We start from the raw sequence: 16,185 nt of genomic DNA on the forward strand, positions 1-16,185 counted from the left end.
GAGTTGCTTTTCAGAGTGCACTTTGAGTAGTGCAAGGCAAATGAGAGCAGCAAACCACTCCTCAGGGAACATGTCAGTGATTGTCAGTCCACTGCAAAAAAGTTATTTCATGCCTATTACTGATAATATTTGACTCTTCTCCACTTCCCCCTGACATTTCTCCAACGCACTTCCAAGTTGCCTTTGACTGTTCTTTAGATTAATATCCTGTTGCTAAGTCTGAATTTCAAACTTTTCTGTTATCCACTACTTCCCAGGTAAATCAGTGAACTCCAGTGTGTCTTCAGTTGGGATACTAATCTATCACCAAAAGATTCAGCTGTTCTTAAGCTGTTCTTCAGCTGCAGCTTGTTTTATTCTTCCAAAAGACTAACCAAAAACTGCAGAAACCCTGTGTTTTATTGTGCTTAATGAATAGTAGATTACATTTGGCTATGAAAGGAATCAATATTGAAAAATGTCCCTCTGATAATATGTTTCTCATAAAATGTTCTACTTTTTACCTTGGGATTTGGTAGTGCAGAGCCAGACAGTATCTGAGTTTGGGTCAGCTTAAAAGGCAGCTTGTCACTCTACTAAACTATCCTGAAATGTGCAAAATGGGGCAATAGTCCAGGGGTAAAAATGTCTAAACTGTTCTGCTTTTTAGGCAACCAAAGTTCCAAAAATCATTAGGAACCAAAACTTCAGAGAAGGCTGGTAAAGTAAGAAAGCCAGTAAGCAGCAGAGCCCCACAGTGCAACACAGTTGTTTTGATGAGTACCTGGGCATGCTTTTAGACAGCATGCTGAATTTCGGAGAGTGTTGCTGATATATGCACCAGGAAGGCTTGTGTGGGGAGATTGTGGAGAATAACAACTGCACTTTAGCTTCATCCCTAATTTGCTGGTCACTGGCCTTCCCATGGGATCAACATGTTAGGCTCTTCAGTCACTTCTTAACTAACACTTCAATTTTTGAGGAAGAACCACCTAAAATTTTAAATATTGAATACACAAATGGGAATATGTTTAAAATACTATAATTAGTATTGGCTGACATTCCTCTTGGCAGTATGAGAAGACTAGAAAACTGTACTCTGTTAGGCACAAGTGGAGAAGCTTGCTCTGCCAGGGGCTGGAGGTTTTCATACTTGAAACTTGTTGTAAGGGAGAATCTGTATCATTAACTATGGGGCTCTTCAATGTCCTCACTGGAACATAGGAAATAGAAGTTATTCTCCTGCTCCTTTGAGTCCAGATAAATAGAGGCAGCTTTCCCAAAGACAGTCTTCATCTTTCATATAATATGAAGTGGGAGTGCTGGAGTGGTTACCTTTTCTGTTTGAGTGCTGACTGGCTCTTGGAGAGTGATTTGCCTTTAGCATCTTGGTGGCTTATATTTACCCTCTCTTCTTCATCATGGGCACACAGTACGTTATGAATTTTTTCAATATGAACACATTACTGCTTCAGCACATAAACTTCCCATAAATGCCAAGTACAACTTTTCCCACATGATTTAGAGAAGTAAAGAAACAATCAAGCCCCCAAACCTTAAATTATTCATGCTTAGACATTTTCCAGAACAGTAGGTTCAAAAAGGCATTTCTGAACTGGAGGCTAGAATCTACATTATTTAAAGCTTTTTATCACAACATAGAAAATTATTCACGTTTTCTAAAGAGAGGTAATTTTCTTCCAAAAAAAGAAGTAGATGAATGTACTTAATGCCTATTTACCTTGTCTCTCTTGTCCCTGCTTGGATCTTAGAAGACCATTACGTGCTATTGCTGAGTGTCTGACATTCATAAATAAATAAATAATCATAATGTGTTTGGTGATCACAATACTCAGAAATGTGGAAGTGCCATTTTCTGTTCCTGCATGCCTGGTAGAGATATTTGGCTCATTTGCAGACCATCTTGTTTTTGAGCATGAGCTTCTCAGACACGGGTGGGTCCTCATTTCTCTGACATACTCAAAACAGAATATCTACTTCTAAATATCAAATGGTTTCTGGTCTTGCAAGGCTAATGCAGAGCCTGACAACTTAGTTAAACTGATAATGCATGACTCCAGGGCTCTTACGTGCAGCACCCTTTTGCACGCAAGGTTAATCCAGCCATGCACCACATCAACAGATCTTTGTCCCTCTCTCCTGTTAATATATGTAATTGGATACAACACTTGCAGGTAGATCAATACACCCAACAACTGTCTCAGGCAGTCAATTCTGGTAATGTTGAGTACCAGGGAAATAGATAGGTGTACAGGAAACAGAAAGAGAAGGAGAAGACTCAGTAGAAAATGTCACTTGGAGAATGAATTATATGACCACCTTCCAGAGGGAAAGATTCTTATACAGGATCCGTAGTCTCATCAGTTGAGGAAAGATTTTCTTGACCTTTTTACAGACTTCCTAATACATTTTAGCAATATTGAAAGGTCTGGGTCTTGTTTTCAGAATTCACTGAAGAATGCCTCTAATAGTCAGGTGATTGTTTCTGCTGCAATTTAAAATACAAATCACAAGAAATTTACCCAAAACATAGGGCACTGTTTGAGAGGTCAGGTAGTCCATCCTCTTGTCTAAAGCAGGATCCAAACATAGGAAATGTGCTCTTCATCACATCCTCAGTTTGCCTAATACATCCATTTTCTTCTTCTTTCTCTACTTTTCCTTTTCATGTAGGCATAACTTCAGTGAGCTGATGCTTTTCCTTGTACTCTTAGTCTTCCCTTTGTCACTCTCCAAACTTTGTCCCACAATCGTGGTACTTCTCTTAAAGTGTGAACGTTTCTTGCAGATCCTTTCACAGCCCCTTTCTCTTCTCTTTTCTCCCATGTGCTGTTTCTTATCACTGGTCCACGTGTGGTCTTGTGGCTGAGAATAAAAGGTTTATTGTTTGCCATACCTGAAATTCAGTGTGCACATCTTATTCTGCGCAGACAGGCACCTGAAACCAGATTCGTAATAGATTGCAGCAGAAGTGCCTTTATAAAGCACATTTGATAGGTGTGAGAAGCAGCTTTCACTCAGTATAATTAATAGTGCTGGCAGCATTAAAAATGCATGCCATGAAATGCCTAAGTGCTCTGTAACGTTGTTTGAGTCCTAAGGTGAAGAGTCAGCTGGATATGATATGGAGATTTGCTGCTGTAGACTGTTGTTATTCTGTACTCATATTTAAGAACTGCACAGAACATGCCATCAGGTTTCTGGCTTAGTCATTCCAGTCTCTGAGCAAGTATGTGAATCTTGCCTTTTCAGTCTGAAATTAGTTCTTCTTTTGGTCTAGCAATATGTAGATTTTTATACTGTGCTGTGCTTTAAAATATGAAAGAAAGCAGACCATTGCTCAAAAGCTCTGCCTTTCTAGCTGCTCTTCTTTGCTTCTTTGAAAGAATTCTCATTACATGAAATAGTTTTTAAAAATAAGTTGTCTGACTATGTATCTCACAGTGTAACAGTATCTTCCTTACCTGCTCCTGTCCTCAAGGGAAATGGTAACTTTTTTACCATTTACCGTCAATTAGAAGCCAAAAGGGAAGTTTCTTTTTATCTGCAGTCTTCTTCTAGTACTGTAATACAGTGTCCATCCGTGAATAGGGAATTTTAAAACAACAAAAAAGATATCTGCAGAAAGAGTATTTTATGTATATGTGGTATTTTTACACTGGTATAATTCACATTCCTTAGATATATAGAGAGCCACTTTCCTCTTTTACAGGATTCTAAAAACTGGCTAATTTAGTCTAAAATGTTTTAGGACAAAACATAGGATTTTAAGGGTAGGAGTACAAAGTAATCATTTGATTTAAGAAGATTCATCTTTTACACCAGCAGTTTATTTATTGATCTGAGAAGATTTTTAAATTACAAGACATGTAGCAAATTTTTATAGACAGCAGACACTACTGCAAAATGATAGGATTTTTCCATCCTTAACCATTGCTTTTGAAAATCATTTCCATCCTTAACCATTGCTTTAGATTTAAATTATTCAGTCATCTCTGAGGATCTTATTGATTAAAATTGAGTTTGTTTTGTTTGTTTCCCTTGTATTACAAGATTCTTGCAGTCATTTTACAAGTCTCTGACATCTCTAGGATTTGAAGCAAGGCTCTGAACTTGAATGGAAAGTGAACCTGTTAGCAATCATGTATTCATTTGTTCTCCCATGAATTTGCTTACAAGTGTCCAGATTATTTCAGTCTCAGTAAGAGACAAGACTGTGAGAATTAGACAACTGTGTTGTCTCAAAATTTTATCTATATGAAGCATCCACTGCCTCCTCACAGAGTCATTCTCTGCCTAGAATCCATATTTGACATTTTCACAGAAAAAAACCCATTTACATCCTGGATTTACTGAGAATAATTTTCCCAGAGCATTCCACCTTTGCTCTTAGTCTTGCTTCTTAGACCCCAAAGAACAACCTTGTATGCTTGAAGGAGATAAAGGAGAAGGGATTGCAGAAGGGATGGGCAGACCCTACCAACTTTACAACAGCATCCACAAATGAAGGATAAAGATTAAAAAATACGAGTTGTGTTGAAACCTGTTTTACGTTTATTTACCTTTAAGTGCTTGGCTGTCCAAACTGAAATTATTTTCAGTGTAGGACCTTTTTAAATTTGTATATTGGAGTGCAGAAGCTAATACATAGCTCAGCTTCAAAGGAAGGACAATGTGATCTGGAAACAATATAGTTTTTGGTTTTGACACCCAACATAAGGGTTTTTTAGTCTGATGTAGTAAAGATTGTTCCTAAGTACATAAAATCATTGGAGATGTTTAGGCTGTAAGATCAGAAATAACTATAGGTAGTTGTTTTGGATGCGAGCCTTTTTGATCAGAATTTGCTGGTTTCTGTGAGGTAAGTTGCTCTCACTGTACTCCTAAGGGACTTGCCTTCAGTTCCTAATTATCTCCACTTCTGGCCTAAACATGACAAATAATTAATTTCATCAGAGAAGGTACACAAGGTAGTATTACAGGAACAAAGTGTGAGTTACTTTGGTTCTCAGAAGGCATGAATCAGTGAAGCATAGACAGCACTTTTGTTACCTGTACTGCTCCAGTTTTGCTGAAGCACATAGAATTTAACTTTGAGTGACTCACTATTTTGCCTTCACATTTTGATTCTTGAATGTGTGATGCAAATTTATCTTCAGTTTGACTGCTAGTTAAAAAGTGATTAATTTGAAACTCTATTCTGTTTTCAGAGGAAGGAAACAAAGGTTATGGACCCGTTTTTGAGGAGCAACCCATTGATACCATCTATCCAGAAGAATCTTCAGATGGACAAGTTTCAATGAACTGCAGAGCTCGAGCAGTTCCTTTTCCTACTTACAGGTAATACCTACTGTTTTGATTTACAAATCTTGCATATTTTATTCAGCAGCTATTTCAGATTGTTTTATTAAATTATTGTGTTAAAAAGTTGGAGAAAAGTGTTCAAGGCAGGAAAAAAAGTGCAGATACACAATTTTTGACTGAGACTCAACCTTGATTCAATTTGCCAAGATGTCTAATCAGTATTAAAAACAGTATATTGCATTAAATATTTTCAGATTCTGAAAGAAATACTGCTCCATATGTGAATTTAAAAAAAAAGTGACCTTTAAAAAAATTGAGAGATTATCTTTCCAGCTTAGGCTGAGGTTAGTATAGATTTGAGTCTTTGTTCTTTTTGATTCTGAATGGCTTTTTTATTATATTTTGCTTTGAAAGAAGAAGTACTGATGGTTGGACATGGATATTCTACATCCCATGTTGGTTTTGCATCCTCTGTGTTGCAGGGCAGTGGTCAAAAATGTGTCATCTATGCTACTGAAGACATAAAAAGCTTCATTCTGAAAAAAACATTTCAGCTAGTTTTAATACAGATTCTCACAGGACTTCTTTCACAGTAATTATATTATTGCAGAAAGCAATGATTTGTTGTACATTAATATGAGTTTGTCAGCCATTATCTGCTCATAGTGTGAAGAGAAATGTACTTAAGGTTATGAGTATTAAGACTGTGACTAAATTATAACCTGATCATAGGCAGAAAAGTGCTATAATTGTACTAAAGACAGACACAATATCTTGCCAGCAAAAGAGATCCATTTCAGTAAATTACCCTGTGATCTGCCCCAATACTCACTTATGTGTGTTCCCAGACTGGTTTCTAGAACAGAAAAACCAATCAAGTCTACTGGCTATTATTCTAAATCTGTTACAGTGTTGTGGTCAACTATGGTTTTCCTCCATTAAAACAGCTTATTTCATCTTCATTGCCACTTTTAAAAATCTGCTGACAGGTTGTCTGCCTGTACAGAAGCACCGTACAGAATATGACATTTTGTTGCACTCACTTCCTCTTGCCATGCTTGGAAAGCTTAGAGAGATTACATATGCTAAGATTTTATACCTTTTGCTATACTTCCCCATCCCTTCCAGTTGGTCCAGAGACTCCCCCAGCTCTGTCTGCAAGACTGTAAACACACCATCTATAGATGATTACAGGTTCTAAATAAATTTTTACATTCTTCTTTATCTATTGTGGGCTCAGCAAAATCTGAACTAGCAGAAACACTCAAAGAATTGCATTGCACCTCCAGAACTTCTGTGTCTAGGAGCAGATCTGACAATTAGCACTGATAGGTGATGATAATTGCAGTACAGAATAAAGCCACTTTTCTGATTTCCTGACACATTAGTTTTAGTATGCCTCAATATGTTATCTTCATCTCATCCCTCTAGCAGTTAATGAGTCAAAATTCTTCTATCTCAGAGGTAAATAAGTCCTTCCCGCCATTTTCATTGGAGGATGTGCTGTCCTTAGCACATTTATACCTAGATATTTCTGAATAGAGGATGTATTCATTTTTTCTAACACTGACATATAGTATGTCTAACAGGACTGAAGTGATACCTCTAGAACTTTATAAGGTCAAAATTTGTTTCATCTTTAAAATTCTTCTATTTCATTTGATTTTTTTTTTGGTTTTGGGTTTTTTTTTTTTGTTTTTTGTGGTTTGGGGGTTTTTTTGTTGTTGTTGTTTTTTGTCTTTTGTTTATTTCTGTGACAATAGCAGGTTCCACTTCCAAATGAGAACTCTGCATATTTTGGTATATGTTCAATAGTGAATGAACAGGTGGTGTGTGTATTATCATTGTTAAATACTAATACCTAACCTTACCTTATGAAAAAAGAAAATATTTATGCAGAAATAAGGCTATGATCTTTAAATGTAATTAAGTTGCATCTGTGCTATTTGCGCAGAGGAGCCAGGCAGCTTCTTTCTAAGGTAACAGGCTCCCTCTTGTGGACACAGTAACAGGCACAAATATGAGTCATGAGCACTGGTATCCACTCCGTCTTTTTTAACTTCTCTTAAAATAAGAAACTGGGCCGCCAGTTTCTCCCTTAATCCCTGAAGTGAAAGTTGCAGTAATTCAGTGAATTGGCTGTGGGGTTTTACCATTACTCAGGGAAGAGTGTCCAGCAATTTAAGTAGGTCTTTTATGAAGGATGCCACAGCTTTTGCACTGACTTTACTGGCACATTATGTTTTATGAAGCATTTTCATTATCTGCAGCAGGTTTAAAAAAACTCTCATTGCCCCATACTTTAAAAGTGCAGAAGGAGTATATTTTTATCTAGTCTGAACTTAGATATTTATTTGAGATATGTTTAAAATCTGTGTGTTTGGTGACTGGCTAGCTCCTTCACAGCCAGCTCAAGCATCTCTTACTGCTTGGCCAGCAACTATGTGTTTACAAAGTATGTCCCATCTCTAAGAAGGAAGAACTGACATTGTTATGTTTAAGAGACCTCTGGAGTTCAAATCTGTGCATCTTGCTGAAGGAAAACCTAAAACTTGTATAGAAGTATATTAATAATTTCCTGCATAGTTTGTCAGAATTTATGAGTTACTGTTCACATCATTTTTCTTACCAGGTTGCTTTTTGGGGCCAATCTTACATCTTGTTTTTCTTTTTTAATAGGTGGAAACTCAACAACTGGGATATTGACTTAACAAAGGAGCGGTACAGCATGGTGGGAGGCAGACTTGTTATCAATAATCCAGAGAAATCAAGGGATGCTGGAAAATATGTCTGTGTAGTGTCAAATGTCTTTGGAACTGTCAGAAGCAGTGAAGCCACTCTGCGTTTTGGACGTAAGTGTTGTTTATGTCAGAATATAGAAAAATTATGGTTAGCCCAATGTTTTACACTGCGGTGTATTCTGCTGACGTGTGCTGTATCTGTACTACTCTGTAAAAACAGCATCTTAAGTGCCTTAGTCTGCAGAGGTCGACACAAAATAAATTTGTAAGCATTTTATATTCTTTACATTCAGCTGACATGACATAGCAGCCTTCCCAGTGAGTAGTTGTTAAATTATGAAGTGAAGAAGCTCATGGAGCCAGATCTGGAGATAATAATGTCCAGACTCTCTTAAAATCATGGTAGGACCTGAGGGATCACAGAAGAAAGACTTGAGTGAGGGCATATGGTGATGAGGTGCAGGGCAAGCACAGCCGCAGGGGCAAGGCACAGCACTTGCTAGTAAAGTATGCCCTGACTCCTAGGCTACAGCGAAAAAACCCTGCTGGGGGAAATTTCTATCAACTTATGACAGTGATGAGCTAGTCTTGAGAGGATATGTACATGTACAGACCTGCATATGACCAAATACTTGAATTACAAAAAATTGATGTACTAAATGAAGAATAATGCAAAATTGTATGGACTTAAGACAGTGTTTGGGATTTCTGTTTAATTTTGACTTAAGTTGCCTTTTCCCCAGATATATTTTATCATCAGAAGGTACAAAAAGGAATCCCAAAAGAAAGGAATCCACTCTAACTGTGATCCATTCACAAAGCCGTAGGTGCCCTGACACTAAGGGTTTGATGCTCCTCTTGTTTTTAACTGGCCTCCATAAGTAGAATTCATTCCTTGCTGTAGAAGATCAGACATTTAGTGAAAAGTTCTGCTATCTGATAATACTTGTGAGACTGTGGGACTACAGATATTAGAGAAAGTCAGAAGCTATAATGAGCTGATTAGGATCATATCATCATTGATATAGTTTTAGTCTGTATTTAGCCAGGGTAGCTTCTAGAAAAAAAAATTGAAGGCCAGGTTGTTACTTTTTTTTAATGGAGAAAACATCAACATTTCATTTATGGGATATTTATTTGTACCTAAAGCAGGCTTCGGTCGTGTCAGTCCTGAATAATCAATAGGATTAAAAAAAAATAAACCAAGAAACCTAATAGATTTTAAAAAAAATAGAACCAAAACAGTCTGAGGTATGCCTTCTGCCTGCCAGCTCACTGGCTTCATGTTGATAGTATACTGAGAAATTATGTAGAACAGAACCCTAATATACAGTGTTTCAATATGTAAACTAAAATAGGGTAAAGAGGCAAGGAATAGTGAAAAGATCACTGGAAACTAGTAAATATCTGTAGAAAAAGTGTCTGCTTTCATTCTTCTTTATACTGTTGTATTTCTTCCTTTCTCCTATTTAATGATCACCTATAAAAACATTTCTTTCTACAAACAATGTTTCTAAAGAACTGAATAGAGTTGCTAAAATTAGGAGAGAAAATGTCTGATCTTTAGTGTAAGTTTTTTTCTTTTGCTTATGCATAAACTGATTGAAAAATGTCAACAACCATTTAGAAAAGTTCAAAAGTCTTGACCAGCTTTAATTTTGTTGTTTTGTCAAATTTACTGAAACCGTGGAGCAGAACCCACATTCTCTCATATGCTTCATCAATTAGTCCATCTGAGAATACTGTACATAATTTTTAGATCCAGTGCCTTAACACTCATTATAATTTTTTAAGCCTAACTACTCTTAGAGATAAAGTCTGCATCACTTTTTTCTTTTCCCTGGTATTTAAAATTATGATGACAAAAATAGCAAAAAATGCATCGGTAATGAAAAATAGGCAAAACTGGCGTTAGGGGTCAACTAGTTTCTATCTGCCATGCATTGGTGTATTTCTATACTAATCGCTACAGGACAGAAAGAGATGATAATAATAAAAAGTTACTGTAGTTAAAAACCGTCTTCTCCTCCCCTTGTGTTTTTAAAAACTAGAGCTGGATCCCTTTCCACCTGAGGAACGTTACGAGGTTAAAGTGCGAGAAGGTGTTGGGGCAGTGCTTCTTTGTGATCCCCCTTATCACTACCCAGGTAATTCAGCTCAAAGTGCTTCATTTTCAATGTCTGAAGAGTAAAAGTTTATTTTTTTTTTTTTTGCAAGTTTCCTTTATATTCACTTAAACAGTAACTTTTGTGCAGCTTGAGAATCACCATTTAGGTTAGGTTGCTGTTTTGAATGTGTATTGTTGACCATATGTTGACTGTTCATTGCACCTAGTAAAGTCCCTCAAGTGCTACGGTTATGGGCTTCTCTCAAAATCATGGAACAGCTGAAGCACCCCAGAGGGTCAGAGATGAGGTTAGTTATTCTCTGGAAGGGACTTTTTCTCATCATTAACTACTGAAGAGCTCTGCATGGATTATAACCATAATCTTAAGCATCTGGAGTTCCATCATGAGGGATCAAATTGGCTGTTAGCATCTCTTTTACCTTGTAAAATGGAGTAATGATTTACTTTTCATGCTCCATTTAAGCACTCTAAGGAACTGAAGAATGAAGACATATTACTAGATAAAATATTCTAAGGTCTTGTCTAAATCACAAAACTGCTGAGCAGTTCCCAGCTTCTCAGTTGCATGCGGTCAAGACCCAGCTGCCTCTCTCATCCCATCCCAGTCAGTTCCTGTGGGATGGTTGTGCCCAGGGCAAGGTGTGCACACTGCAGCCAGGTCCCCAGTAACCTGCAGTGACAGCAGCAGTGCCCCAGTGTTCAGTGTAGTCAGGAGTGAGCTGGCTGCTGAGACATGCATAAATCTGTCTGCATAGCTGCCTCTCTGAAGAAAATATCTATAACCTAGAAATTAGACTCAAGTGTTTTATATACAGACGGTATTCTGTGGTTTAAATAGCTGATAGTGTTGGGTTTTAATACTGACTGAAGTATCTTCCTCCAGATGACCTCAGTTATCGCTGGCTTCTAAATGAGTTCCCAGTGTTCATTGCTTTGGACAAACGACGATTTGTGTCACAGACAAATGGCAATCTCTACATTGCAAATGTGGAAGCATCAGATAAGGGCAATTATTCATGTTTTGTGTCCAGCCCTTCCATAACAAAGAGTGTATTCAGTAAATTTATTCCACTTATTCCGCAATCTGATCGTAAGTATTTATTGGAAATACTATGCACAGCATTTTAACTGTTTGTATTGTGATTTTGCTAATTTATAGCTACTTTCGTTTCTGTAAGGAGAATTATATGGCAAGTTATAATGGCTACTGCACAATGTTACTCAGTGTTTCCGATGCAGAGGTACAAATCATTCCTATTCACAGTGAAAACTTTGTGAAAAAAATCTCCATTGATTAATTCACACATTTCCTTTCAGATCATTGAGAACAGAATTCTTATCCCCACAATCTCCATTTCTTTTATGTGATAAGGCCCTGATCCCAAAATCTTCAGTATCTTTTCTAGTCTTGGCATTGGTTCAAAGGAGTATGACTGAAAAGTAGAAACTTCATGTAAATGTTGATGAACAGCATCAAGATTTACTTCTTTTCCCCCAGAAAATCCCCCGTGAAAGAGGAAAATCCTTTTACCCTGATGAAATTTCCCATCCAACAGTGTCCTGGGAGCTTTGTGTCTCTCAGTCAATCTCCTAAGGCACCTCTGTGGCTTTGTGTTACTGGATTATTTTCTGGCATTTTTTTAAGGGGAACTGCACGTTTTCTAAATAGGAACCAAATTCGTTTTTGCCACTTCAGACTGTCAGTCACTAGGTTCTCATAAACTGATCATCAATTTTATTTGTACAATTTTCCATATTACTGATTGAATTAATGTAATTTCAAATTAGTGATCTTTGACCAAATATTCCAGTATTCACATTGTCGTCTTCATCTAGAACTGATGGGAGTTCCCTGTAGGAACAAAGTTCCTACAGGGATTGCTAGTAGGGAGATTTGACATCCCTTTGCACTCATTAAATTGTAGATGTGCTTGCTCTAGCTCCTTCATACCCTTACTGAGAGAAAATTGAGCCTAAATTCAAAATAATTAAAAATATTCCATCCAGTATAAAACATGTGAAAAAACAGACTCAGGTTTTTGTCTACCCACACATAGAGTACATCATCATGCTTTAAAAGCAATTAGAAATTTTGTTTAAAATGTTGGGATTAGTCATCCAGAGAAAGATAACTAGTTGCTGAGTAAAACACTTATGCTTTACTAGTAAAAGTTCAGTGCTTAGTCAGACTTTATGAATTGACAGGCTGTTGCAGTTTAAGGAAGGATTTTGTCTGGCATTTTAAGAAAAGTTTTATTGAACTGTGTAAATTTTAGTAGCTCTATAACTTTCTGACATGCCTTTTCTTAGAATCTTGTTTTTCATATTAGGAGCAAAAGTGTATCCCGCTGATATCAAGGTGAAGTTCAAGGACACGTACGCTCTCCTGGGACAAAACGTGACACTGGAGTGTTTTGCTCTTGGAAAGTAAGTGTGTTTTAGTTATTGTACAGCATGAATTGCTTTCATATTTCGGGGAATGAAAATACATATTTCATGATCAAATGCTCTTTTTGTAGTCTGCAGTTTAACTGCCAGTTCTTGAACACACTCATTTGTACTTTACTGTACCTTTTCAAGTCCGGTTCCTGAGCTCAGATGGAGTAAATACCTTGAACCCTTGCCAGCCTCTGCTGAGATAAGCATGTCTGGTGCAGTACTTAAGATCTTCAATATTCAGTATGAAGATGAAGGGCTTTATGAGTGTGAAGCTGAAAACTATAAAGGAAAAGATAAACACCAAGCAAGAGTTTATGTACAAGGTAGGAAGAACAATTTTATTCTTGATGATCTGTGTTGCCTTTACTTAGGTTAGAAATGTCTGTGTTTTCACAGTTGATGTCTGTGTTGGTTCCTCATACACTGCTTTTCAAGTTAATAGAGTAGAATCAAAATTGTTGCATTAAATGTCAGGCATGATATTTATGTATTAATTGTCTGGTTGGAGAGCTGGTATATACACTTTGGTATATCCTATGTGACAGTTCTGTGTTACCTGTTATGCATAATGTAAATTAAATCAATTTATAGTACTTGAAGTGAAAGGATTTCTGGAAGAAAAAGAGACCATGAGGTTTGTTAGGATTTCTTGTTTTCTTATTTTGTGTTTTCTGTCTTAGCACTCTGTCTTATTAGCTATGCACAGTTTATTCCTTCATCCTCTCTCACTTCCCTTTTTGCATTTGGTTAAATTAGATAACTGAAAATTGTATCTTACTGCTCATAGTGAAATCATCCCAAGTAACTTGGCTTTTTGTCTGAGGTTTATGCCATAAAACCATGATATTAAAAGGTCACACATAGAATCTGAAGCACCCTCAGAAGATTTGTCTCTTTCACTGGCTATGCAGAAGATCTGAGTTAAGATCCTTGGTTGAGTGCTAGAAATACAGAAGATCAAACTCAGAATTAGTGTGACAAGGTTATTACTGCTTATAATAAGTAAAGCTAGTAAACTGGTTTGTTTGCTTAGCAAAAGCAAATATGCTGGACTGTTTCAATATTAATTTCTTACTTAGGGTGTTTGCACCAAGAGAATAATTTCTTGGAGAACCTTTCAGTACATTTTGCACAATTTCATGTCATTTAACTATCATTTTCATGGTGCTACTGAGTAATTTTCACACAGAATTATCCACAGATCAATATAAGTAGTGATATCTTCTCTTCTGTTTTTCAGGAACCGTTATTTCAATTCCATCTTTTCTTCTCATAAAAAATAGTTTGAGGCTTTTCTGAATCTATGTAGTAAGACAAAAACTTCTTTTTTCTGCTGGTGGATTGCTGAGTTATCATCATTACTTTGAGTTTCCTGTTGAAGTATCATGGAAAAAGCAGTGGAATTAATACAACATAATGCTAATTAAATATGTATGTGCTATGTTTACAATGCATCATGTATTTTATTCTGCAGCTGCTCCTGAGTGGGTAGAACATATCAATGACACAGAAAGGGATATAGGCAGTGACCTGTACTGGCCTTGTGTAGCTACGGGCAAGCCTATTCCAACAATTAGGTGGCTGAAGAATGGTGCCTCGGTGAGTGTATTGCTGTAGGTAACACTGGCTTGAGTGGTTAGCTCATGGAAACAGTGTTTTGAAGCATGCATTAGTAAAAGGTTAAAGGAAAATTAATTATAATGATCTAAATATTTCCTGATGCCACTTGCATGAGGCATTAAAATCTATTTTTAAAAGTTTCATCTCAATCTTCTCTTATTTCTTCAGGCTGTTTAGTATTCAGCTTTGACTTATCAACTTAACTTTTGACCACATGTTTAGGAGGTAGATACCCCTTTTTCTCTAGGCCTTTTTAAGTAAATGCTCTTCACTCTGGATAAAAAATGTCATCTTTTCTTCAAACTTAATCCTTTTTACTGTATTAAACATGAATGTGTCTTTAAAAATAGAAGAACGTGTCTTTAAAAAAAGTCAGTGGAGATATGAAAATAGATTATTTTTTTAAGTATCAGTGGTCTTTATCCTCTACTTTTCCACATTTTTTCTAGACAAAGAATGTTGCAAATATTTAGGTGATGTTTAAAAGAAGTTTAAAGAAGTACTGTTTGATAATTTAATTCTATTGGATATTTGGTTTTAACAAAGTAAATTTTTTCTCCTAGTATCCTGGAATCATAGAATGATTTGTGTTGGAAGGTGCTTTAAAGATTGTTAGTTCCAGCCCCCTAGCAGCAGACAGGGGCACCTTTCACTAGCCCTGGTTGCTTAGAACTCCATCAGCCTGCCCTTCAACAATTCCAGGGATGGAAGATCCACAACTTCTCTGGGAAAAACCTTATCAGGCATTCCAACAGTGTATTCAAAGTGTAGTACATACACTACATGAAAAGCCATTAAAAACCCAAGAGAATACGAGGGCACAGTGGAGCTCTGCATCTGCTGAGCTGTGACTCTTGGCAAACAAACATAACAGACAATGAGGCAGCTTGGTTTTTGACTGTGTATCTTAAGAAGAATGTATGATGTTGGAGGCAGAGAAGGGATATCACCATCTGCTATATGAAGGTGGCTTAAACCAGGAAAAACAATGCTTCTTTTCTAGTTTTGGTAGTTATTGCAAACAAATATTTTAACAAGTGAGTTACTTGCTGGTCCACACTGAACTTGGCTTTCACTAACAAAATCTGCATACTGGATTGCAGAACGCAGTGTGCAAGTCTCCAGTAGTACACCAGAAGATTATGCTGCGTGTTACTATGATGATAAGATGATTTCCAAATGAAAGACAGCAGAAATGTTAATTGCCTTGAAAATATAATTTGTTTCTAAATCAGATAACTTGTAATTAGACCTTTCATTTAGAGTACAACAAAGATTCCTTGTATGAAATCTGATTAAAACATTTTCACATAAAATAGTCAGAAAATATGCTTCCCTTAATCTGTTCTCTTTTCAACTAAGTACTATTCTCTTAATCTTCCACTGCCCCATGCACTCCAAAGCACTTAGATACAAGAGTTAAAGCTTTCAGTTTAATTTTCTCAAGAAAACAGAACACATTAACATGATCTTTGAAAAAGTGATTGACATCTACATTTACAAAATACCTCACCTTAACTACCTTACTTTGATTTACTGATTTTTGCTTTTTTACATTAAAACCAAAATAGTTTGTACTATCTCTCAGAGGAATCTTCTGAAAAATTCCTACCTCACTGGGACTTGCTTTGACTTTTTTCCTGTTATAAAATTATGTAACAACAGAAAGCACTGATGAGTGAGCATGACATAACAAACTTTATGTGCATAAAATTAATTTAATGCCTTGCTTATTTCTGAATCAGTAGTGTGCATTGATATGATAACAGGGGATTGGAGAGTAAATTTCTCTACTGACACTCAACTAGAACTTTCCCAGAAACTTAGATATTGAATTGCAATGACTCTTTCTTTAGAAAAAGGTGAACCCAATGTTACTGAGAAAGGAAAAAAAAATAATTTGGATGGGTATGGATTCTTCAGCTTACGTAGTTTATGTTAATGTCTTAATAT

General features: G+C 36.5%; 1 protein-coding gene across 1 annotated transcript in view; it reads left to right on the forward strand.

The window, feature by feature from the left end:
• CNTN1 (contactin 1) overlaps positions 1-16,185 on the forward strand; it is a 205,478-nt gene that overhangs the window by 137,984 nt on the left and 51,309 nt on the right. Inside the window, exons 4-10 of the mRNA XM_059471530.1 lie at positions 5,211-5,340; positions 7,984-8,156; positions 10,097-10,192; positions 11,057-11,263; positions 12,504-12,600; positions 12,754-12,935; positions 14,087-14,211. Coding sequence (XP_059327513.1) covers positions 5,211-5,340; positions 7,984-8,156; positions 10,097-10,192; positions 11,057-11,263; positions 12,504-12,600; positions 12,754-12,935; positions 14,087-14,211 — 1,010 coding nt within the window. The remainder of the gene's footprint in view (positions 1-5,210; positions 5,341-7,983; positions 8,157-10,096; positions 10,193-11,056; positions 11,264-12,503; positions 12,601-12,753; positions 12,936-14,086; positions 14,212-16,185) is intronic.

Source organism: Ammospiza nelsoni, chromosome 5 (genome assembly GCF_027579445.1).
Source record: "Ammospiza nelsoni isolate bAmmNel1 chromosome 5, bAmmNel1.pri, whole genome shotgun sequence".
NCBI lineage: Eukaryota > Metazoa > Chordata > Aves > Passeriformes > Passerellidae > Ammospiza > Ammospiza nelsoni.